Source organism: Microplitis mediator, chromosome 6 (genome assembly GCF_029852145.1).
Source record: "Microplitis mediator isolate UGA2020A chromosome 6, iyMicMedi2.1, whole genome shotgun sequence".
Lineage (NCBI taxonomy): Eukaryota > Metazoa > Arthropoda > Insecta > Hymenoptera > Braconidae > Microplitis > Microplitis mediator.
Genome location: NC_079974.1, coordinates 19,392,230 through 19,415,956, shown reverse-complemented (window position 1 = coordinate 19,415,956; position 23,727 = coordinate 19,392,230). Strand labels below are relative to the sequence as shown.

Below are 23,727 nucleotides of genomic sequence, written 5' to 3'. Positions count from 1 at the left end.
TGTGTTGTACATCCGACGAACCATCTTCCCTCGACGGCATAAAGGTAACAATCTTTACAACGACGACGAAGTAATTTTTTGTATTTCATACCGCACGTGTGGTTCAAAGTCGGTTGAATTGGTTGCAATAAATTTTTCTTACTTGAAACTGATTCATAGATATTTGAATTTGTTTTCATCACAAGACATTGAGTTAGACCATGGAACTGCCTGGTATTCAATTGACTAGATTCAATTGAGGTTATCCGAGAAATTAATAATGACGCTCCTCTTTGAATAGATTTAAATAACAATTGGCAATTCATTTTGTCTGGAATAATTTATAAATAAAATAATTAATTTATAATTATGGTTTTATTTAAAATTATTGTCATAATAACAATGACAGTAAGTCAGAACTTTAAATAAAATAACTAACCTCTTTAAAGTACCGCTGAATTATATATAAATGTTGTATGACAACTAATTATTTATAAATTAATTATTCATAAAAATTAATTTATGTTATTATTTTATCAATGAAAAAAATTATTTATTTATTGATAGCTTTTCAATTTTAATATTTGCCTCGCAACATAACAAAATTACTCGAGGGTAAAAAGAGCAATCATATTTTTTATGATACTGAAGTCAGCTGACGTCTAATAATTTTTGAATTTTTTTTGAAATGATAAATTATAAAAAAATTACACTTAGAGTTTTTTAAATTTTCTACATGTGCGTATTTTTAGTTTTTTGTAATTGATTTGTTGAAAAAAAAATTCAAAACTTGTTAATTGTTTTAAACCAGGGATGAGTGTGAACGTAGCTGACAATTGTCAATTTTTTAAATTCGAGAATAAAAGAATAAAATGTAAGTAAAGTAAAAATTAAAAAATGGATATTTAAATAAATTCAAAATCCGTACGCGCATTTTTTTAAATTTTATTATTTTAATTCATTTAGGGCCAGTTTTTCAAACCGAGTTTATTTTTATCCGGGTTTTAATTAATATTGCTAGTATATCTATATATTAATAATAGATATACCAGCAACGATAATTAAAACCCGGATAAAAATAAACTCGGTTTGAAAAACTGGCTCTTATTTATTTATTTCAAATTTATAAATTGACTAATTCATACTTTAGGGATGAGTTTGAATGTAGCAGACATCAGACAAATTTAAAATTATAAATAAATAGAGTAAATAATTAATAAAATTAAATTTTAAAAAATGCGCATTTGAAAAATTTGAAGCTAAGAAGTGCATTTTTTTTAAACATTATTTTTTAAATTATTTACTCTATTTATTTATAATTTTACTTTTGTCTGATGTCTGCTAGATTCACACTCATACTTCAGGGTCGTATTTTTTTTTTAGTTCAAAAAAGACACATGTGGGTTGTATAATATATATATATATATCTATACATATACCTTTCAATGTTTGCTTTTGCAAATTGGAGAGAATTAATGATACTGACAGTAACAGACATTCAAAAAATATGGTGTGCCGTCAACTGATCGCAAGAATTTTATACCACGACAAATGATCCCAACAAATTGAACCCACCGACATCTGATCCCATCAACAATTGATCGTCAATTGATTTTTATCAACAACTAATTTACGAAATTTAACTTTTTATATTTACAACAGTGAATTTTAATTACTCATGTCATAGTAATTAATTAATAATTGATTATTTTATGAATTTGTCAGTGGGATCAATTGTCTGTGGGATCAATTATCGTGTGATTACTTGTCGGGGATCAGTTGTCTGGGATCAGTTGTCATGGAACCAAAAAATATATTTCTTTTAAATAAACAAATAAAATACTGGTAGAAAAAAACTTTTAAAAATTACAAATCAAAAACTTTAAAAAATCATGAGTGTGAATGTAGCAGACATGAGAGAGTATAAATTTTAAATGGATAAATAAATTAATTAAAATAATGTAATTTAAAAAAAAAGGCGCGTACTGATTTTTCAAATTTCTACATACGAATTTTTGAATTCTTATCCTTCTCTACATTTTACTCATTTATTCCATAATTAATAAATTGTCATTCATGTTACATTCATACTCATAAAAAATCTTTTGGATATAAAAGTTTTTGCATTGTACGTAAATAGATTGTTTAAATATAAATTGCTTCCAAATTAATTAAATTTAAATATGAAAAAAGTTTATAGCAATCATCTCATTTACTTTATTGTTAAAAATCATTTTTTTTTTTACAAAATCACTATTTGACGAAGAGTAAGTTTTAATATAATTTACTATTTAAAAAAAAGTTACACAATTCAAAAGAATGATACATAAATATAAAATACTTAGATATAAACCGCAGCGCATGTTGGGTTTTCATTAATTAAAATAAAAATAAAAGTTAAATTAATATATACATTTTAAATTTTCAAATTTTACAAAGACGACTCTGTGGTGTTAGAACCGATAGTAGTATTGCTGGTATTGGCGGTCGTACTGTCGTTAATAGTAGTGTTGCTGATAGTGGTAGAAATAGTAGTGTCGGTGATAGTAGAAGAACTGGTACATTTTTTAATTCTAAATCTATCTATAAAACTGGTGATTGATTCGCAAACAAATGATTTAACTTTGCGATATTGAGCTTTTATTTTAGAGCATGAATTCTGTTTTATGAAAACGAAAATCCAGAGAATGAAACCTTGCAGACAATTATAGACATCAAATGCATAAAATAATTCAATCTTCCAAGTAAAATCCGGAAGATAAGCGTTAATAAGAAAAGAAATTACTTCGATAAGCCAAAAGATTCCCATTAAAACAAAAAGCTTTATCGTGAGTTTTAGTCTGAAATAATAATTATCGATTAATATTTAAATATTTTTTTATCCACATAAATTTGAATGACAATAAATAAAAATCCCTACTTTGTTCGGTCCTCTTTTAGTCGTTTTTCTCGCTCGGCTTCATCACCGCATTTTGTAAGATCTGCCTTAACACCCCAATAAGTATAAATTGTTGATATGAATAATCCAACATTAATGGCTATTGCAACACCAATTGGTCCATAGAAATAGATCACTTTACCTAAATATCCGTGCCTTGCTGTAAAATAAATTAATTGATAAAATTTATTTACAATTTACTTTTAATTAAATTTAAAGTTTATTATTATTAAATATTACGCACAGGAAAACCAACATGAATCTTCGCCTATATTAGGGCGGAAATTGTCTGGCACATATTTTGTGCTGTCTATGATGATAATTGCAAGAATAATCGCAATTGCAGGAATCAATCTATAAGAATAACGAATGAAACGTTTCCATTGCGCTTTGTTTTTTTTACTACGGAGATTAATTGCCCCATTGTATCCTCTGTAAAAAATTATTGCTTAGAAAATTTGATAGATTTTTATAGCTGCGGGTATGAGGCCTTCATTCTTTTTAAATCTCTATAGAAATTTATGAGAATCTGTTGGATTCTATGAAATTTTCTAAACAGGGAAAGGGATTATATGGTTACAAAATATAACATTTGACTTGCCTAAATGTCCACCAAATATCATAACACAAAACATGAAGCCAAGAAAAAGCCAGAAGGTATGATGCTGTCACAATATAACCGAGAGGTCTACATACTGGGGAATCGAGTACATAATAATCGTGGTTATTTTGGTCTTTCAAAATTAGAAATATAATTGTGGCATGACCAGCGTATGCAAAAAAAAGACTTCCTACATAACACATTAAAATATTTCCATGAAGATTTTGTATCGATGGTTGGAACACGTACATTATAAGTGTCAGTCCCAAAAATATGCAACTCGTCACTTCCAACGACGCATTTATTAAAAATCTGAAAATAAAATAAGACATTAAAATCTTAAATATATCGAATCGGATTTCGTCTTCGTTAAATTAATATTAGTAGTATTTATTATTTAAAATTACCGTTGTGAAAAATGCTCTGTCTCTGGTTTAAATTTTTCAAAACACATATTAGGATACAATCCATCGTCATAACGATTGTCATACGCCATTTCCAAACAATAAACATTTGGATCGTAAAAAGTACTGGAATTCGATATATAAATATATCCATGTAAAGTAAAATACCAATTCTTCTTTGGCTTCATTACTGGATACATACGACCACGGTTGCAAAATGGAATTCCAATCATGAGACCGTAATCTAATAAATTTAGCAAATATATTTTAGTGTTAAAATTATTACGATTCATATTATATCCATTTCATATATATAAAATAATAGGAATAAGTCCACAATTTCTTGGATAGGTGTTATAATTAACGTTTATTTATAATTTTTGTACAACGTTTCATCATGTATATTTTTGTTGACTTGATATTTACACGTCATATTTAATATTAACTTTGTAAAAAAATTTTTTATTGTCAAGTCTTTTTAACAACTATCAGTGTGTTAGAGGAAAGACTAGTATACTACACTGTCTTAATTATTTTTCATTGTCTTGACAATGAACGTTTAATAATTGAGTACTTGAAAAAGTTGGGAAACCGACGAAACTTTGAATAAAAATTATAAATAAACGTTAATTATAACACCGACTATCCAAAAAACTGTCAACTTATTCCTATTACATATATATACTTTAATATTTATACACTGTAAAAAATTGGAAATGAATTCGGATTAAAATAAAATCCGACTTTACTCGGAGTTCCGGTGTTTTAAAAAAATTCATTCCGCATACGGAGTCAATTCGAAGTTTGTTTTTCAGCGGAGAGATCTCGGAGTGATCTGGATTTTTTTCTAAATCCACATTTACTCCGGATTTAATCCACGTTCAGTCCACAATTTGTTTACAGTGTATTTAATTTATTGTAATTTAAATATTATATTAGAATATTAAAACAAAAAATTACCAGTAGAATTTAAAACCTCTGGTGATTTTGAGTTATTACGAAAACTTTCAATAAATGTTTTTATTTCAGTGTGAAATTCTTTACGAGGACCTTCATACGTCGAAAGCTTTCGGCATTTATGTTTGATCCAAGCTTCATCTTCTGGGCAACACTTTCTCAAACAAGTGTTTTCTGCGCAGTATTTATCGTCACTACACGCTCTTACTACAATGATACCTGAAGATATGTCGAAGTCAAAGCATGCATTATTTTCATTAACAGAAATTTTAGTCTGACTATTCTTCGATTGAATCAGTGCCTGCGCAAAAGAAAAAAGATAAATTTAAAACTATGTTAGTTTTCTCATGCATAATTCATTTTCTTTAAATCCAAAACAATTTTAAGTAGATATTCATTCAAATATTATTAATATATTTTGAGTTCTAAGTACATGATTTGCTTCTAAGGTAAATTAATCCTGTATAAACAGAATATTTAAGGCTTAAGTACATAAGTCGGTCGAAGGCCTAAATTCTGAGTCATTGCGAAGGAATGTCATGTATTTGCTTAGAAGTGCAGATATATATTTAAATTTATAATGGTCGCTGATCATTAAATTTACGATATTTCACACGGAGAAAAATGGACTGAAGAAATGTACGAATTTTTATTATTCTGTCGACCGAGGATGAAACAGGAAGTTGAGTCTCCAAAAAATTGCTATGCTGTATTACAAAAAATATTGTACTTTTGAAACTTATTGATTAATTGTAATGAAAATTTTTTTTTCAAATTAGGAATTATAGTCGAGAATAAAAAATTTTTGCGGTTCACAATAATAATTATAGTACAGTATAATTGTTTGGCGACTCAACTTCCTGTCAAAAATTCGTTTGACAACACAATAAAAATTTTTATATTCTTTGTCTCCATTTTTCTTCGTCTATCAAAATCCATTTCATCCAAATAATGAAAATGATTAACGAGGAATATTATCAGATAAAAATAGATAAAAATTTGAGGTCACATATACTTGAGATCAAAATTTTAAGTTTAAAATTTAATTAGTAAATTAAAACATACCTCTGAAGTATCGCTGTTAAGAACCAGAGTATCATTAGCTGCACTAATGATATAATCAATTAAAGAGTAATTACAACTTGGGGGACCTTCTACAATTGATAAGAAATGTATATTGTTGTGAGAAAAGGCACGTAGAGCGTTAAGAACGTCGAAATAATTTGAGGAATCAGCAACACACTCTCGAATTTTAGCATCATAACGTTGCCCTTGGGGACAACATTTTCTAATGCTCATTGATTGCGGATCCGAAATTTCTTCATGTGCTTGATTACAGTAATGAACAAATGAGATATTTGTAAGATCGTTCTCACGCACAACATCAGTACAAGCGATTCCTGATTTTGATATCGTTGAACTCTTGTCATTAAATTCCGTCAATTCCGTTATGGTTTCATTTGAGCAGTCTTCAAAATACCCAATTATCCAATCGCCATTTCTCTCCTCATAATATTCAGATGAATTTTTATTGTGCGAAATAAAACACTTAGAATTCTCTTTAACCGGGAATATCATATTTGGCGGGCAACATTTCTGTCTAGAAACGATACTGTCTACACTTATCACAAATATAAAAATCACTAAAATACGATATATGTCAAGAGAGCGCATGTTGGTTCAAATTATATTTAATGAACTAATAAAATTTACCAACGAAACTTTAATATCGTTTCTAAATAATATTTTTTTAACATTAATTTTTATTTATAACTTTAGATATTATGTCAAAAATCAAAGATAAAGATATCGAACACAACTTTTATCAATTTGAGTTAGAAATTTTAATTATAAAGCTACCGTCTGACTTCCTATCGAAGTTGATTGTCGTGAAGCAACTGATAAATGAAATTTCAAAAAAATTAATGGAAGTAGATTACTGCTTACAGCAACAACGTCATCAATTTACCACCACTATTATTATCACATTTCTGCCTAATATCTTTCATTAGATTAGTAGCAGTATAATTGAAAGGTATATTGTCGTGCATAGCTACAAAGAATTTTATTATTTGCTCCACCCTCTGCCAATGCAACCAATGACAAATCGGTTCCATTGTTTTAGGATATTTGTTCTTTGATTACCTGCAACTTTTCCTGGTAAAAATCTACAGAACTTTGGTCACTAATTAATTTTAAATTATTGTGATAAATACATTATTATGTTTGTGATCTTTTTCCTACTCAATCTTATTAATTTTAATCGGATTTCAATGGAATTTGAGTCGTTAAATCGGTATTTTCATCAGGTCTATCGAATATAATTATAAAACTGTTCAAATTTCGTGAGTGTGAATGTAGCAGACAAATTTAAAATTCTAAATAAATAATAAAACTAATGAATTTTTTAAAAATGCGCGTACTGATTTTTCAATTATCTAAGTACGTATTTTTTAATTTTTATTTTTCCGCCATTTCATTCATTTAATCAAAGATTACAGAAAAATTTCCAACTGTAAGACAAATTAACGCTCGTGATTAAATTATTAAATTAAGTTGTGACATTCCTTTGTAATAGATCAAAATTAATATATGAATTACTGAATACTTAAAGTTATTGGTACTCTCTTAAAATGAACCAGTGAAATTCACTGGTTAAACCAGTGATACGCCGGTGTACCACGTAAATATAAACAAAATAGGTTAGATTAATTTTATTTTATTATAAACGTTTACTTAAAAACAAAGTGAACTAAAAGAGTCTTAATAACAATTAGATTTAATTAAAAATTAATTAGTAATAAAATAAATAATATTTATTAGGATTTATAAAAATTTAATTTGTTTCCATGTTCAATGGGCTTTTTATATTGTTTAATTTTAAAATTGTCATTCATTTTCGAGGTTAGCTCCAAGCTATTGAAATCACTCTAAAGTTATTTATTTTTAAACTCTCCCTCCCAGATTTGAATCACGGTGGAAACACGGTGGGTTTGTTCCATTTTACCACTGTGATTACGCGGTGTATCCACCGTGATTCTACGATGGCTTGACCACTGTGTATACACGGTGTTTCCACTGTGATTACGCGGTGGATACACCGTGGAACCACGGTGGTGAAATAGCACAAAGCCACCGTGAAATCACAGTGGATGCACCGCGTAATCACAGTGGGAACACTGTGTATACACAGTGGTCAAGCCACCGTGGAAGCACGGTAGATACACCGCGTGATCACAGTGGATACACTGTGTATACCCGGTGGTGAAATGGAACAAACCCACCGTGTAACCACGGTGGATCCACAGTGTTTACACTTCCACGGTGTTTCCACCGTGATTCAAATCTGCGAGGGCTGTAAAAATTGTGTCATATATTTAATTATTATTGTTATGTAAAAGTTAGTCGAAATATTACATGAAGATAATCAATAAATATTACTTATTTATTGACACAATAAAACCCTTAAATATACTCATGTACAGAATGCTGCTGTACCCGCGCGCTTACATATTTTTAGTTCACTGGTTGAAACCAGTGAGCGCGGTGTTCACTGATTCAACCAGTGAAATTCACTGGTTAAACGAGTGAATTTCACTGGTTGAATCAGTGGAATTTCACTGGTTCACTTTAAGAGAGTAAAAATTTACTTTTATCTGACGCGGAAAACCCAATATTATTATCACAAATTGCAGTGTTATCAGTAACACCAGGTGCTAAACTTGTGCTAGCAAATATTTGGGATACGTTCTTATCAAACCTCGTTTTAAAAAAGTTTGAGCTCCGTGAATAATTAGTACTCCTTAAATTATTAAGATGATGGTTACTGGCAATGTGTTGCTTGGCAGTTTTCATATCCATCGAACAATTCAGTGCACGACCAGCAATTCAATTGCGTTGAATTAAATGAAAAAATATTATTCTTTAGTAATTTTTGGCAACATAATGATGATAAATTTAATTCGTAAATATTTTCTCCTCCAAGATAATTTTCTAAACTGTTGGTATGCAGTCTCGTGGTGATGTGTAGTGATACTTTATTCTTTTTTTTGTAATTTTCAAGTTACTGTAATTGAGTTAAATGTAGGCAGGAAATGGATTTTTAATTTTTTTTCAAAACTTAATGATTGAGTAAATAAACGTTTTTAAATCGCCAAAAAGTTTTTATCAAAAACTTTTTCTCAAACGTATTTTTTTTTGCAAAATTATTTTTTTCCAAAAAAATTATTTTTCAAAGAATTTTTTTTTTCCAAAAAATTTGTTATCTTAATTTTTTTAGAAAACTTAAGTTGTTAAAAATATTTTGAAAATGGAAATACATATTTATATCAGTTATTTAAGATAAATTGGAATACTTAAACGGAACTGTCGTACAAAAATTTTCGATTTAAGCATAAAAATATGTTGACTTGAGAAAACAAATTTTGATTCAAGATAAAAATTGTAAGATAATTATTTACTTGGTGCAAGAAAATTTTGATGTTCCGAATCGTTAAAAAAAAAGTGTTCTTGAATCAAGAACATTTTTACTTGATTCGAGTTAACTTTTTTCGATGTAGTTATAATTCGCAAAAATATCGGATAATTTTAAAAAACATTTAGGATCAATATTAATAGCTGACAAAAGTTTTTCCTTTAGCTAATAAGGTTCTTCATTTGTACGTTATCAAAACCTAAATGCGTCTTTCAAATTTTAGTTTCTCTACACTGTAAAATATTATTGGACTCGGTGTAGTGTAAATGTCCGTGTAAAAATTGTAGTGTGAAAATTACACTAAGTATTGTATTAAATTTAAGCGGTATGAATTAGAAATTTTTCCTCCGTCAAGCGTGTATATGTGTAATTTATGTTTAAATTTTGCGTTTAAGGCAAATAATCATAAAAACATTAAAATGTTCAAAACACGAGTTAATATCTAAATAAAATTGCTTAAACCAAGAGAAAAATTTCTTGAGAGAAAACATATGTATGGAGGAGAGGAAAGTCACCGGTACCAGACAGCAGTAGCGGGAGTAGTTCGATGCTCGCCACGAGATTGCGCCCAGCCGCTGTGTAGTGTCCCTGGCAAGATATATATCTCAGAACTGTTAAATTCCAAAGTTAAACACAATTCCGGCATCAGTACAACTCTGACATTTGACAAAGTGACAATTACATTCTTGGATTGTATTATAGTTTATCCTATATTACATCAAGACATTGGAGAGACAAATGGAGCCGCTGATGTAATAAATCGTAGTAGTTTAGCGTACTGCCAATTACTGATTTTTTTTGCATTAGTTGTATTTCGTTTAAATATGAACAGCGTAATGAATTGTACTTTTCGTGACTAACAGCCGTCTTATTTTTTTCACACATTGGGTAATTAGCGACGATCAATTTGACCATACATTGCTTAACGATTTCAGTCGGAAAAGGCAATCGATTAGGAACATTAAAATAATCGGCAGCCACTTTTTCATGACCATTTTTTTTATTTAGATCGTAGCCGGCAATTATTAAATCTTCAGCCATCTGACAGCAACCTTCAAACGCTACTTCTAAAAGTCGTTTTCCATTGAAGATGCCATTAACATCAGCTCCATTTGTAATTAAATATTTAGCTGTGTCTGGTAAATGGGATTCAATGGCTTCATATAGAGGTGATTTTTGTTTGCATATGCGATTTATATCGGCGCCCGAATCAATTAAATATTTCGCTACATCAGAATTTCTTCTTTGAATTGCTAAATGTAGCAGCGATAGATTTTTAGAAGTAAAATTTACGCAGCGTTATGATCGATTAAGTATATAGCTATTGGTGCATTACGGTAATCAATTGCTTCATATAAGGGCGATTTTTGTTTGCAAATGCGATTAATATCGGCGCCCGAATCAATTAAATATTTCGCTACATCAGAGTTTCTTCTCTGAATTGCTAAATGTAGTAGCGTTGTATTTTTGTAAGGAAAATTGATGTCGGCATTTTTGTTTAATAAAATGTCAATCATGTCTAGAACATACAGATCAATCGCTAGATATAAAGGCGATTTACCGTTACAAATACAATTAATATCGGCACCTTCATCAATCAAATATATAGCGATCTCTGTGTTGCAGTTTTGTACAGCTATAAATAATGGTGTAGTTCCATCTTCGAATCTAAAATTTACACCGAACTTACTCGTTACTAAATTTTTCACGCGTTCTGTATTATTCGAATGATAGCTTCATATTGGCAGGGAGTCTAGTATATGGTGGGGACAACTAAATCGATCGCAGCGCTCGATGTGGGCACAATTTCGTTGAATCTTTTTATCAATGTACAATCAGCTTTAAATAGTTATCAATAGATGTCTCTACAGCGTTTTTTTAAACTTCCCGGTAAGAAATTTAAAAATTTTCGAAAAACAAAAAAGTTATTATTTTTAATTCGTTTTTCAAAAATTAAGTATTTTCTCCTAGAAGGAAAATCTTTCCGCGTTACTAATTACAGATACGGACGGGAATAAATAAAGTCCGCTTCTCTTAAATCTGTCCGTGACTCTAATTACAGTCACGGATTGGTCCGTGGATGGTGTCATTAGCAGTACCGTTACTATTATTATTATTATTTTACATTCTCGATTGCTTTACTTTATTTTGAATGGAAAAAATGTAATAACCGAGTTCATGTATCAAATTTATAAAATTGATAAACAGATGACACCAAGTGAAAATATTTAAATTTATTTTATTTTTGTAACATAAACAAAATAAAAAACTAATTTATTTTATACTTTCTGAAACTTTACTCAATAAAATAATTCAATAATAAATTTAATTTGAATTCCATAAAAATAAAGGACATAAAAACAAAACAGACATACATTTTTATTAGTCTATTTACTATTAATTTAATATAAAAAAAAATAAAATGTTGCTCAGGAAAATTGGCAATTTTTTAAATGTAAATGTATGTAATTATATGATAATATGATCTTATAAAAATTTAATTTTATAACCTTAAATAATCTTTAATAATTTTTTATTTTACAGAATCATGCTCGAAATATTATTTCAAGAAATTTAGGTTTAGTGCCAATTGTTGTTGAACAAACTGGTCGAGGAGAACGAGCTTATGACATTTATTCAAGATTACTAAAAGATCGAATTATTTGTCTCATGGGAGCTGTGAGTATCAACAAATATTATTAATTTTTATTTAAAATAATATATATATGTATACCGAATAATGAGTGTGAATGTAACTGACAAGTGGCATTTTTTTATATTTTTGAGTAAATAAATAAAATGTAAGTAAAGTAAAAATTTTAAAATGCGTATTTAAATCAATGGAAAATTATTGTCCGCATTTTTTTAAATTTCATTATTTTAATTTATTTATTTATTTGAAATTTATGAATTGTGTTATGTCTGCTACATTCACACTCATACTGATTAAACTTTTTCTACTGTAAAAAATTTGCGGAGTGAACGCGAATAAATCCGGAATAAATGCGAAGCGAATGACTGTATTTATTTAATCCCCTTGGAGTGAAATTCACTCCGAAGGGGTTTATTTTAATATTGAAACTCCGGTTCAGAGGAAAATTTTCCGCTGAAAAAAAACTCCCTACTCCGTATGCGAAATAATTTTTTTCTCAAACTCCGAATGACGGATTTAAATTAAATCCGAATTCACTCCCGATTTTTTACAGTATACTTGATTGTGTGCCCTAAATATTTTTATTAATTAACGGGAAATAAGGACACATGTGAAATTATTTATCAATTTTTTGTTAACGTTTCGTCACTATTTGTGACTTCCTCAGGACGAGTGTAAGTGTCCTTATATCCCGTTAATTAATTAGAATTTTCATTTCAATTTATAGGTAACAGATGATGTTTCGTCGTTGGTGATAGCGCAGTTACTATTTCTGCAATCAGAAAGTAATAAAAAGCCAATTCACTTGTACATTAATTCACCGGGCGGAAGTGTAACAGCAGGTCTAGGAATTTATGATACAATGCAATATGTCCTTCCACCAATAGCAACCTGGTGTGTAGGTCAAGCCTGTTCAATGGCAAGTTTACTGCTGGCAGCTGGTGCCCCTGGTATGAGACATTCACTTCCCAATGCAAGGATTATGATCCACCAGCCTTCTGGAGGAGTTCAAGGCCAAGCTACTGATATTCAAATTCAAGCGGAGGAAATTTTGAAATTGAAAAATCAAATTAATCATCTTTATGTGAAACATACTGGTCTTGATATTACTAGAATAGGTATGATATTTATGTTTAAAATTCAAGAGATAACTTGATAAAATTTTAAACTTTTTTTTTTATCAATCTTTTGCTAAAGCAAATAATTCTGACTTGCGTAAAATTTTAATTTAATGCAAATCAATTATTTAAAGTTTTGTTTTTTGTTTTCGATACTTTTGCTTTGGTATTGAGTCTGTTACTTTTATAAATTTAAATAAATTTTTAATCACCCAAATTAAATTTTTTAAATTTTTAATTAAAATTCTTAACAGTAATTTTATTATTGTGATTAATAAAAATTTTAAATAATAATTAATAAAATAAAATTAATTGCAGAAAATAGTATGGAAAGAGACAAATTTATGAGTCCACCAGAAGCTAAAGAATTTGGAATAATAGACACAATTTTAGAGCATCCAACACAAGAAAGAGATGATAATAGAAGTTCGCCTTCAAAAACTGACAGTGCAGTTGATACATAAATGAATGTTGTGATAAAATATAAAAATAATAATAAATTCATTGTTTTATCAATTGTTAATATTTAATACAATAACATAAAAATAAACATTGTTATAAACTATTTAATTAATTAAATTTAAAACTTTATATCAATTATAATTTAAATGCAGTACGGATTGATTTGTGCATTCAAACATTTTTTTTTATCAAAAAATAACATATTCGATTTCGTTTTATCGGTATACAAATATTTATATTTTACTCAAACTAACTTATTAATTGTCTTATCAAAAGAAAAAAAAACGTTATGATATATCACGTGTCAAAACGTTTGGCAGAAAGACAATAACATTTTGATATCAATAAAATGGAAGAATGAATATTACACTAGATATTTATCACACAATATTCGCGAGATGACACAAGATTTTATAAAAAAAAAAAAAAAAAATAGACAATTTATCTCGTGTAATCAGTTACTTAGCCTTCCCACGTTTATTATATATATATTTTTTAATATCTAATACTTAGATCTAAATATATAAGACGATAAAAATAATGAATTAATAAAGTATTTTAAAAACGATATAATTGCTATAATTAACGTAACTTGGTTGGGCAAGTTAGGCACAAACATTAAGCTCGCGAATTTAATTAATCAATGCCCAATATATAATTATAACAGCACAATGACAGTGGAAGACTTTGTTTGTAAAAGCGGATCCTCGCGATTCCACAATTGCTTTAAACTTTCTCTTTTATATACAAATTATTAATTAATTCATTTAATCAATTAAGGCCATTCCGAGACAGTGCCCCCCCCCCACCATCTTTTAAAAATATGAATTTATTTTCACCTGTCAGAATTGCATTTAAATTTTATTAATTAATTTAAAAAAATTAAAACCTTTATTGAAAAAAAGGACACAATTTTGTCGGGATATAAAATTAAAAAAAAATTGCAGTTATCAATTGCGTTAAAATCTAAAATTTGAATTATAAAATCGACAGGAAGATTTTACTGAAATTTATCTTTCAAATTTCATTTAAATCCCGATTGATGTCAACTGTAAGTAATTTTTTAATTAATGCTTTAATTTTTTTAAATTATTAATAAAATTTTAATGCTCTTATGGCAGCTGAAAGTTATTGAAAATTTTTAAAAAGTGGCGGGCGCTACGAATGGCCTTAAAATGTAATTTTATTGTTATAAATAAACCGATTAATTACATTAATATTTTGTTTAATTAATTTTCTTTTAAAATAACGACACTGGCCAAATAATTTATCAATGAAAATTAAATTCCTAGCGATCTAGTATTTCAATCCCCATTTTATTAAATAAAATGATAGTAAAAAATAACGCGGAGATATTTAATAAAAGTAATTAAAGTGATAATAATATGCAGTTACTAAAATAAATTTAACGCCTTCAAATTTCAAAAATAATTCCCATCCGTTTGTAAAAAAATAATATAATTTTTAGTGAAAAAAAATATATATATGTATAAATAATTTACTAAATAAAAAGATTTCATTGAATCTTCTAATTGAGCTTAAGACCATAAGAATTTTCTAAGTTTGTCTAAAAAAAAAAAAAAAATTTTTCAATGCTATTAAATATTCATGAATCCTAATTAATAAACGAGAAATATTCGATGAGTGGATGTAGCTTGTAAATTACTGCCAATAATGAATTAATTACTAAAAACAATTTCAATAACCGCAGTAAAACGATAATTAAAAATGCTGATTTACTGTTATAACCGGTTCAATAGTCCTAATGAAAAGAAATAATAATAATTAAAAATTTACTGTGGACACACTTGAGCATGAGCAAGCATAAGAATATCTTTTTTCTCTTTAGGGAATCGTAATTCACGGCCAGCAAGTCTAGCAGTCTCCAATTCTCTCTCAGCAAGAGCAAGTTCCATAGCGACAACTCCGCCACCATTTTCGTGTTCCCTAGCAACCCAATCAAGTGCCATTTGGCTTCGCATGTCGTCATCAAGAGCACGATGGCTGTAATGAGCAACGACTTCTTGTCTGCTGCATTGTCTTTCTCTCATCGCTTTTAATGATCCATTCCAATGCAGCAGTTGGAATACAGTCATCAATTCTTGGAACTCTAACATTGTCCTGCCACGATTGCACTCTAACATAAAGCGAAATGCACCAATACCTGTATTAGGGTCTTCCTTTTCATCTCCGCTATTCTACAGGAATAAATAAAAATTAATAATTTTTAAATGTCCGTAAATCAATGAACAAATTATACAACACAAAATAGTATGTAACCTGTGATTGGCCATTGGAAGTCGAGGCTGGTTTATTGAAACTAGCTCTGGCCTCGGCGACAGCTTTCTCAATAAAGTCATCAGTTATTTTTCTCGAGGGATGTTCATTGAACACTGAATTCATCAGTGCTATTTTAGCAGCTGACCTACGTGCTTCAGCTTTTGTTGGACAGCTTTGGAAGCTACCAAAGCAAGAACCACCAGGTAGTGTTACATAGCAAACATATGGAGGGCTTGCACCAGGTACAGATTCATAAATAACCAATGCGCCGTTTCTTAACTCCGTGCCTCTACTTTGTTTCATCTGCCAGAACTCTTGCAGTGCCTCCACGACATTAACTGATCATAATCATAACAAAAAATAAAAAACGTATTTAATAAAAAATATGATGATCCTGAAAGTCACAGGCAATCAACAATGTTCAGATTTTTTTTCCACAGATCGATCACAAAAAATAAAAATATGCACATGTAGAAAATTTTAAAAACTATAGGCGCTTTTTTTTTTATAATTTATTGCTTTGAAAAAAAATCAAAGAGTTATGAGACGTCGGCTAACTTCAGTATCATAAAATAAGGATCTTGAAATTGATAGACATTCCAAAATTTTCGGTTTTTTTTTTTCAACAAATAAATTAAAAAAAAAACTAAAATTATGCACATGTAGAAAATTTAAAAAACTATAGGCGCAATTTTTTTTTTATAATTTATTGCTTTGAAAAAAAATCAAAAAGTTATTAGACGTCAGCAAACTTCAGTACAACAAAATATATTTAAAAATCTCACCTCGTCCATATCCTTGAGTATGTTTAGCAAAACTATTAACAACAGCATCAACAGCTTCCCGAAGAACTTGCTTAGCACGAGCATCAACCAGGTCTCCAGAAACACCCATACTTTCTGGTACTCTCGTTTTAGTTTTAACTGGCATAATGCCCTGCATTACACTTCAACAACTAGCAATCATTTACCCTGCAATCAATAAAATTAACATGACATTACGTAATAATACACAAATTCAAATATTTAACAATAAATTTCATCATAATACACAATTATTACCACTATTTAATCATAATAATTTACAAGTACTACTTTTTTTTTACTCACAAATATTGCAGAGACGATGCCCTCAATGTCGCATGTATTTTTTTTATTTTTTGTCGTGCACTCGTCGAGTGCACGAAATTGTTGCGACCGATGATCGAACGATTTATCGATCCTTAAAAATATACATATATATAACGCGTGCGTTGTTTATTATTATTATATATATATATTTATAAATATAAATAGTAACACAATGTTGACACCAGACTTAGTGGTACCGTAGTTATAATTGTGGATTATAAGTTCAGCCCACCTGCAGAGAGTCCACACGATGCTGAGGAATTCGCGTAAATTACTCTCTGTTACTCTCTGATCGGCGCACTGAGCGCTGCAGGATCAAATTGCAAGACACATAAAACGCGTTTAATGGCCCCGGACCACTGACGATTTCCAGAAAACCAGGGGCGCTGTCACTTTTCCTTGTGCCCCTCTAAATTATGATACTGAAATTACCCGACGTCTAATTATTTTTTTTAAAAACGATACGTTCAAAAAAAAAATATTTGAAAAAATTGCACTTATAGTTTTTTTTAATTTTCTACATGTGCTTATTTTTAGTTTTTTTTTTTTTATTTAAATTAAACTTGAAAAAAAAATCCAAAAATTTTTAATTGTCTTCTAACTTTAGGATCATACTAAATTTTTCTGTCAATGGAATCTGCTGTCCGTAGTAATAGTAAAAGTAGTAATAGTAGTAGTAGTAGTAAATTTACAATTACTCATCTCTATAAAAATAACGGCAATAAATTAATTAATAATTCAAATATTATTAATATTCGCCATCATGGAATTAACTTCTTCACTGCAAAAAAAGTGAAATAACAAAATAATAGCTTAGAAATAAATTAAAATAAAAATTACATGAAACTAACTTGTGGTTTTATAATTTGGTGGAGATTAAAGTAAATTAAAATTTTTCTATTTACTTGTTTATAAATTTTGAATTTTTGCAGTTGATGGTGCGTCCCTGACACCCAACCCTGCTAAATATCAGCGGTTCTCCACCCGCAAAACTTGGACAGAGACTTGATCGGTAACGACGAAACTACCGGACCTCTCTACCGGTTCTCACGATCTCTCTCTCGCTCGGACTTGTTTTTTTAATTTATTTCTTTTGTGTAGATCACGAGCAGTAACCAGACAAACAGGTGACAAGCGGACAAAGACCGTTGCTGGTATTGTCATTCCGTATTATTGGAATCATTATACTGAAAATTTATAAATATGTAATTGATTATTTTTTTTTAATGGAAATTAATACTAAGTATGGAAGTTGAAAATTTTTTAGGATAAATATTTATTAATATGATTGAAGTATTTTATTTTTTTTTTTATAGATACTTGATTAATGGTGGAGAAAAAGTTATTTTGTTTTGACATGAATTGATAGATTATTTTGACAGCACAGCTACTGGTTACATGTCCATACGAGAAATTATTATTCATATATTATGTGATGTCATGGGCATACGAGTATGTGATATATTTTATGTTGGAGCCCTCTGGAGACACGAATGAAAAAGGATTGGAGACTTCAATGCTCACATTTTTTACTGTCGTATCAAATAAAACATTCGATAAATAATTCAATTTAATTCTTGTATCAAAAAAAATTTCACATCATTTCTAGTTTTTTTTTTAACTGATATATTTTGATTTCGTTTTTTTATTATAAAACTTTCAAAATTAAATTTTAAATTAAATATTTTTAAAAATTAATTATTAATCTCTAGTATTGTTAAATCTTATGGTTAATTGTGAAATTCAGTATCAATAATTAATAAAAATAAATTTGAGAATTCAAATTTAAAAATCCCGCCAAAAATAAATAATATAGAGGCGGTAAATTCAAATGTCAAAAGTAGCAAATTGATATTTTCTGACTTACCACCAGTAAATATAAAAGATTTTTGTACAATAAATATGTTGATAACAAAGATAACAATATAACGACATATATATATATGTAGAAAAAAAACTTCCCCTATTCTAACAGACTTTTCCATTTCTAATTAACGACAAATCTCTCACTTTTATTCCAAAAAAAATAAATAAAAATGTAAATAATTGAATCTAAAGCCAAATTTTAAATATTAAGTTAAAATTTTAAAAGCGAATAAATTTTCCATCCTAATTTCATCCTCATTATAAAACACTGATAAGCTCATTAAACATTTATTGACATGTATTATGTATTAAAATAAATGTTTAATTTCCCCAGATTTTATTTGCCTAACAATTTAAAAATTTAAAATAATTAAATAGGCTAAAGATAAAATAATAAATGAGTAAAATATAAACAATTAGAAAATTCAAAAATATTTTTTTTAATTACAAAAAATGATGTGCGAATTACGTGGCATGATGTCCTATGCCGCCCTAGCGTTGGCGGGCTGAGGGGCGATTTTACGCGCGTATGTTTCCCGCGTGGTCTTGATTGTGTTTGTATCCACATTGTATAATACCATGTCCATATGTAACGTGTGTGAATTTGTGTAGGTAATTATTTAAAGAGTGATCAGCTGAGCGCCAGCTGTGTTGAAACCTCGTCCAATCATAATCGTGTTTGAGTGAACCGCTAGTTGTGAGCGCCATCGATGCACAGCCGGTGTTGATGCTGCTTGTTGCAGTAGCGTTCCCGCGAAACGCCAAACATTTACGTGCATTCACACTCTTGTTTCCGTTGGGTGCAAGTGGATAAATAATAACTGTGACATTTAAAGTGTGTTATTTATCAACCAACAAACTAAAGACACTTAAACAACTTTTAAAAACAATAAAATTTAAATAAAAGTGTTTATATTCGTGAGATTTTGAACGATAAAAGTGTGGTGTTGCTTGGGTAAATTTTGGCGGTTTATTTTGACCTGATTTAAATGAATATTAAATGAATTACTGGACAAATAAATGTTTTTACTGTAATTTGAATGTTTAAAAATATAATAAAATAATAATTTAAGTTATTTATCAAGGATTTAAAAGGATAAATACGAAATAAATAGATGCGCTGAAGTGGTACGTTGGCGACTTGAACTCGGTGCAATAGCTGCATTATTTATGGGTTTTAAGTGATATAACTTTGCATAAAGTATTGTTATATATTTATTTATATTGTGGGATAATTATTTAATGATTGTACAGTTATAATAATTTATTTTTTCGAGGTTATGTTAAGTGTACAGAGGGCGTGCCAGTACCGGATTACATACAAGGGTTGGTCATCATTTCGCGCGCTGGTCTCCCGCGCTCTGATTATATTATTTTATTATTTTCGCGGAATAAATTTATATATATGATAATAAATTGGTTAAAACATAAATCTTAATGATTTAAATTAATTGATGAATTTTAAATAATTTGTTTAAAAAATTTTTTTAACTTGAAAAAAAAAAAAAAAAAAAGTTGAAATTGATCACGGACAATCTCGAGCATTATGGCGATTCTGTGAACCCAAGCAACGCATACCCATTTATTATTTAACTTGTGGTAGTTATTATTTATCATATTATTTATAAATAAGTGCCGGTATTATCCGCAAAAACTATTTACTTTAGTTTGAATAAATTAAATAAATATTTAATACCATATATACGGGTATCACACGTCAGCAAATCAGCATCAAGATGCCACAAGCTAGGTGAGTGTGACGAATATTATATTTGTTCTCTAAAGGGTCAATTCCTTATGTTTAATATTACAAAAAATTTTTATATTATCATATTTTTTTATTACGAACTTCAGGCATTAATTGATACCGTGGAATTATTAAATTAATTATTTATTTGGTAAAATAAAAATTAATTCTCGCTCTAACCTGTTTTGTGCAGTTGAGGGCGTGCACAATTCTTGATTTTATATTCAACTATTTTATATATTTTATTATATATATTATTTAATACCAGAGATATTTTTACAATCATTCTTTTGTTCGCTTCATTATTGTGTTAATTATTTATTATAAATTTGCGTTAAAAAATTTTTATTTAATTTTTTTATTAAATGATCTCCCAAGCAGTGAGAAAATGTCGACGTGTTCACAAATTTATTACACTTTTAAAAAATTAATTTTATTTTTGTTTTTATTTTTATTTAAATTTTTATACTATCATTTAAGTAAACAATTGAAACAATACAATATTATTTACAGTTTTCAAGAACAAAATGCCTTTCAATCCTGCCCACTCAGTAGCAAGTCCCAGCCTCTGAAACGCAAACGAAAAAACACTGAACCCTCTGAAGACACTGAAAATATTTACCCACCAACAAAACAACAGCAATTAGCAGTATCACCAAGTACTCGTATTGAGTCATGCAATGATGTATCATACAATGAAGAAGTAAAAACACCTCAGCATCAAATAGCACAAGAAACAGAACGAAGAGAGCCATCAACATGGTCGGAGCTTCGTACAGCCACATGTTTTCTAACCCCATCAACATCAACAAGTGGAAAACACAACCCACTTCCGTCATTTCCTTGGGCTGATGGATCACAAGTGTGGTCAATGCTCTGTCTGGGTGACCAAAAAACTTTGGCACAGAGGGATCCACAAATGTTCCAGAGGCATCCAACTCTTCAGCCACGTATGCGAGCTATTTTACTCGACTGGTTGATTGAAGTTTGTGAAGTTTATAAACTACATAGAGAGACTTATTATCTGGCTATGGATTACATTGACAGATATCTATCGACACATCAGAATGTACCAAAAAATCAATTACAACTTATTGGCATCACATGTTTATTTATTGCAGCAAAGGTATTTTTTTTTTTTATTTCTCAACTTGAAATAAAAACACTAGTACATTTGATATTGACTTGATTAACTTTTTTTTGTTTTTTCAACAGGTTGAAGAAATTTACCCACCCAAAATAGCTGAGTTCGCGTATGTAACAGACGGAGCATGCACTGAAGACGAAATTCTTGGAAAAGAATTGGTAGTTTTAAAAGGACTTGGATGGAATTTATCTCCAGTGACGCCACCAGGATGGTTGAATGTTTACATGCAACTTGAATCCGGTGATTGGGGGCGACCAAATGCATTTATTTACCCTCAATACAGCGGCCTTCAGTACACTCAGGCAGCCCAGCTTCTGGACCTTGCGACCCTGGATGAAGGCAGCTTGAAATTCCCGTACAGTCATATGGCTGCTGCGTCAATTTATCACACACAGGGAAGAGAATGTGCATTAAGAGTATCAAGACTTACATGGGAACAGCTGAGTCCGTGTGTCAAATGGCTCGCGGCATTTGCATCAACGCTTGCTGATGAAGGATCGCAATTATTGAGATCAGCTGTTACACCCGTCGAGACAAATTCTGGCTCAGGACTGCGGGCCTCTGTACCTAATATTGTTTTAGATGAGAGTCATCGTATTCAAACTCACGTTATTGACTTGAGTATGCTAGAAAAAGCACAACAGAGACATGAAAGTAATGAATTACCTCTTGAAGTGTTTGATCAGAATTCAAGTTTAGGTACACCCGGTAGTCCTGATCAAAGTGGAATTCTCACTCCACCGTCTAGTAGTCAAAAAAACTCACCAGCACCTTCACGGTTACCTCCACAACTTGAACCGTATACGTAGGTTTTAATAGAAGTATATCTTTATTATTATTAACTTTTTTTTTGTGTCTTCGATTATTTTTTTTTATACGAAGTGCCTTAATTATTATTCTCGTGTTGATGGTTTTTAAAGTTATTTCAAACAAATTGTTTGCAAGTTTGAGAGACTTTATCAGTGATAATATTATTATATTTCTATTATTATTATTATTATTATTATTATTATTATTACTATTATTATTATTATATTAATATTATTAAACCGTTTAGTAATGAAAGTATATTTAAATTAATGCCGCGTTTTTGAAAGTTCTTTTTTTTATACATATGCATTTAAAAAAATTAAAAAAAAAGAGAAAATAAATAAATTTGAAATTTATTTTTTTTTCTTTTTCTTAAAAGACTCTGCCATGCGGCAATAAATTTTCACTTTATTTTTATACAGTGAAAAAGTAGAAACATAAATATTTTATAATTAAAAAAGAAAAATAGAAAAATAGCGAAATTAAACTAGGAGTAGAAAAATGTAAATTAATTTAAAAAAACCGCGAAATTTTTTTATATTAAAAAAACTTTCATTTAAAAAATTTACATTCATTTCATCATAAATTTACGTATAATTTAAAAAAAAAAAGTACACGAGAAATTCTTGTGTCTTACTGTAAAAAAAAATATTTAAAAAAAAAAAACAAAAAAATAAATAAAATAAAACAAAAAAACTTAATAAAAATTTCAGTGCCTTATGCCTGAATTATTTTAACTAGAAAAAAAAATAAATATTGTAAATAGTATTTTTTTTCTTTCATATTATAATCTTTACATAAATAATAAACATAAGGTCGAGAGAACATGTGTGTAAGATAAAAAAAAACTAACAAACAAACTGTAAATATTTTTTTCAAAATGTGCGAAAGTGAAAAAAATATTACGAATGATTGCAGTATGAAATAAACATAATGACGTAGAAAAATAATTAATATTATTAATAAATTACGATTTATTAATAGTAAATAACTGCATGTTTTCGCATGCTATACAGAAATTTATATACAATTTGTATCAATAAATTACCAATAAAGATTTTAAAATGATTTTCATTTTTTTTTTTATTTTGATAGACTGATATTTAAATAATATAACCAACATATTTTAAATTTAAAATTCAAAACTTTTCAGTCATGACT

The 23,727-nt window shown here is 29.0% G+C and overlaps 4 protein-coding genes and 1 long non-coding RNA gene across 6 annotated transcripts; 3 read left to right on the top strand and 2 right to left on the bottom strand.

The window, feature by feature from the left end:
- Positions 1–2,172: 2,172 nt before the first annotated feature.
- LOC130669482 (G-protein coupled receptor Mth2-like) lies at positions 2,173–6,792 on the bottom strand. The gene is made up of 7 exons (XM_057472420.1): positions 5,945–6,792; positions 4,883–5,180; positions 3,926–4,166; positions 3,519–3,830; positions 3,162–3,349; positions 2,900–3,077; positions 2,173–2,819 (listed from the first exon to the last, which is right to left on the bottom strand). Exons 1-7 carry the CDS (start codon positions 6,551–6,553, stop codon positions 2,411–2,413), a joined length of 2,235 nt encoding a protein of 744 aa, XP_057328403.1. The 5' UTR covers positions 6,554–6,792; the 3' UTR covers positions 2,173–2,410.
- Positions 6,793–11,423: 4,631 nt separating this feature from the next.
- On the top strand, positions 11,424–13,674 carry LOC130669484 (ATP-dependent Clp protease proteolytic subunit, mitochondrial). The gene is made up of 4 exons (XM_057472423.1): positions 11,424–11,814; positions 11,898–12,032; positions 12,734–13,124; positions 13,443–13,674. Exons 1-4 carry the CDS (start codon positions 11,776–11,778, stop codon positions 13,586–13,588), a joined length of 711 nt encoding a protein of 236 aa, XP_057328406.1. The 5' UTR covers positions 11,424–11,775; the 3' UTR covers positions 13,589–13,674.
- Positions 13,675–13,842: 168 nt separating this feature from the next.
- Positions 13,843–18,089, bottom strand: LOC130669483 (protein limb expression 1 homolog). 2 transcript variants are annotated; one of them, XM_057472422.1, is made up of 6 exons: positions 17,848–18,089; positions 17,229–17,777; positions 16,976–17,087; positions 16,652–16,837; positions 15,867–16,204; positions 13,843–15,784 (listed from the first exon to the last, which is right to left on the bottom strand). In XM_057472422.1, exons 4-6 carry the CDS (start codon positions 16,806–16,808, stop codon positions 15,380–15,382), a joined length of 900 nt encoding a protein of 299 aa, XP_057328405.1. In that variant the 5' UTR covers positions 16,809–16,837; positions 16,976–17,087; positions 17,229–17,777; positions 17,848–18,089; the 3' UTR covers positions 13,843–15,379. The 2 variants fall into 2 exon arrangements, with proteins under 2 accessions (XP_057328405.1, XP_057328404.1); XM_057472421.1 differs by having other exon boundaries at positions 16,976–17,777.
- LOC130669485 (uncharacterized) lies at positions 17,638–18,598 on the top strand. Its single transcript, XR_008990197.1, has 3 exons — positions 17,638–18,008; positions 18,098–18,201; positions 18,313–18,598. It is a non-coding gene; the product is annotated as an uncharacterized LOC130669485 (long non-coding RNA).
- Positions 18,599–19,567: 969 nt separating this feature from the next.
- Positions 19,568–23,634, top strand: LOC130669285 (G1/S-specific cyclin-E1). The gene is made up of 3 exons (XM_057472073.1): positions 19,568–20,612; positions 21,123–21,735; positions 21,825–23,634. The coding sequence occupies exons 1-3, from the start codon at positions 20,599–20,601 to the stop codon at positions 22,563–22,565; spliced, it is 1,368 nt and encodes a 455-aa protein (XP_057328056.1). The 5' UTR covers positions 19,568–20,598; the 3' UTR covers positions 22,566–23,634.
- The last annotated feature ends 93 nt before the right edge of the window (positions 23,635–23,727 follow it).

Bases quoted from the DNA above. Each gene is read 5' to 3' on its own strand.
- LOC130669482 (XM_057472420.1), bottom strand. From the start codon at position 6,553: ATGCGCTCTCTTGACATATATCGTATTTTAGTGATTTTTATATTTGTG. The intron at 3,350-3,518 runs GCAAGTCAAATG...AATTTTTTACAG, and splicing joins GATATTTGGTGGACATTTAG to AGGATACAATGGGGCAATTA. The intron at 3,078-3,161 runs GTGCGTAATATT...TTTATTTTACAG, and splicing joins AGATTCATGTTGGTTTTCCT to CAAGGCACGGATATTTAGGT.
- LOC130669484 (XM_057472423.1), top strand. From the start codon at position 11,776: ATGTTGCTCAGGAAAATTGGCAATTTTTTAAATGTAAAT. The intron at 11,815-11,897 runs GTATGTAATTAT...TTTATTTTACAG, and splicing joins GCAATTTTTTAAATGTAAAT to AATCATGCTCGAAATATTAT. The intron at 13,125-13,442 runs GTATGATATTTA...AATTAATTGCAG, and splicing joins TCTTGATATTACTAGAATAG to AAAATAGTATGGAAAGAGAC.
- LOC130669483 (XM_057472421.1), bottom strand. From the start codon at position 16,808: ATGCAGGGCATTATGCCAGTTAAAACTAAAACGAGAGTACCAGAAAGT. The intron at 16,205-16,651 runs GTGAGATTTTTA...GATTATGATCAG, and splicing joins TACTCAAGGATATGGACGAG to TTAATGTCGTGGAGGCACTG. The intron at 15,785-15,866 runs GTTACATACTAT...TTATTCCTGTAG, and splicing joins CTTCCAATGGCCAATCACAG to AATAGCGGAGATGAAAAGGA.
- LOC130669285 (XM_057472073.1), top strand. The intron at 21,736-21,824 runs GTATTTTTTTTT...TTTTTTCAACAG, and splicing joins GTTTATTTATTGCAGCAAAG to GTTGAAGAAATTTACCCACC.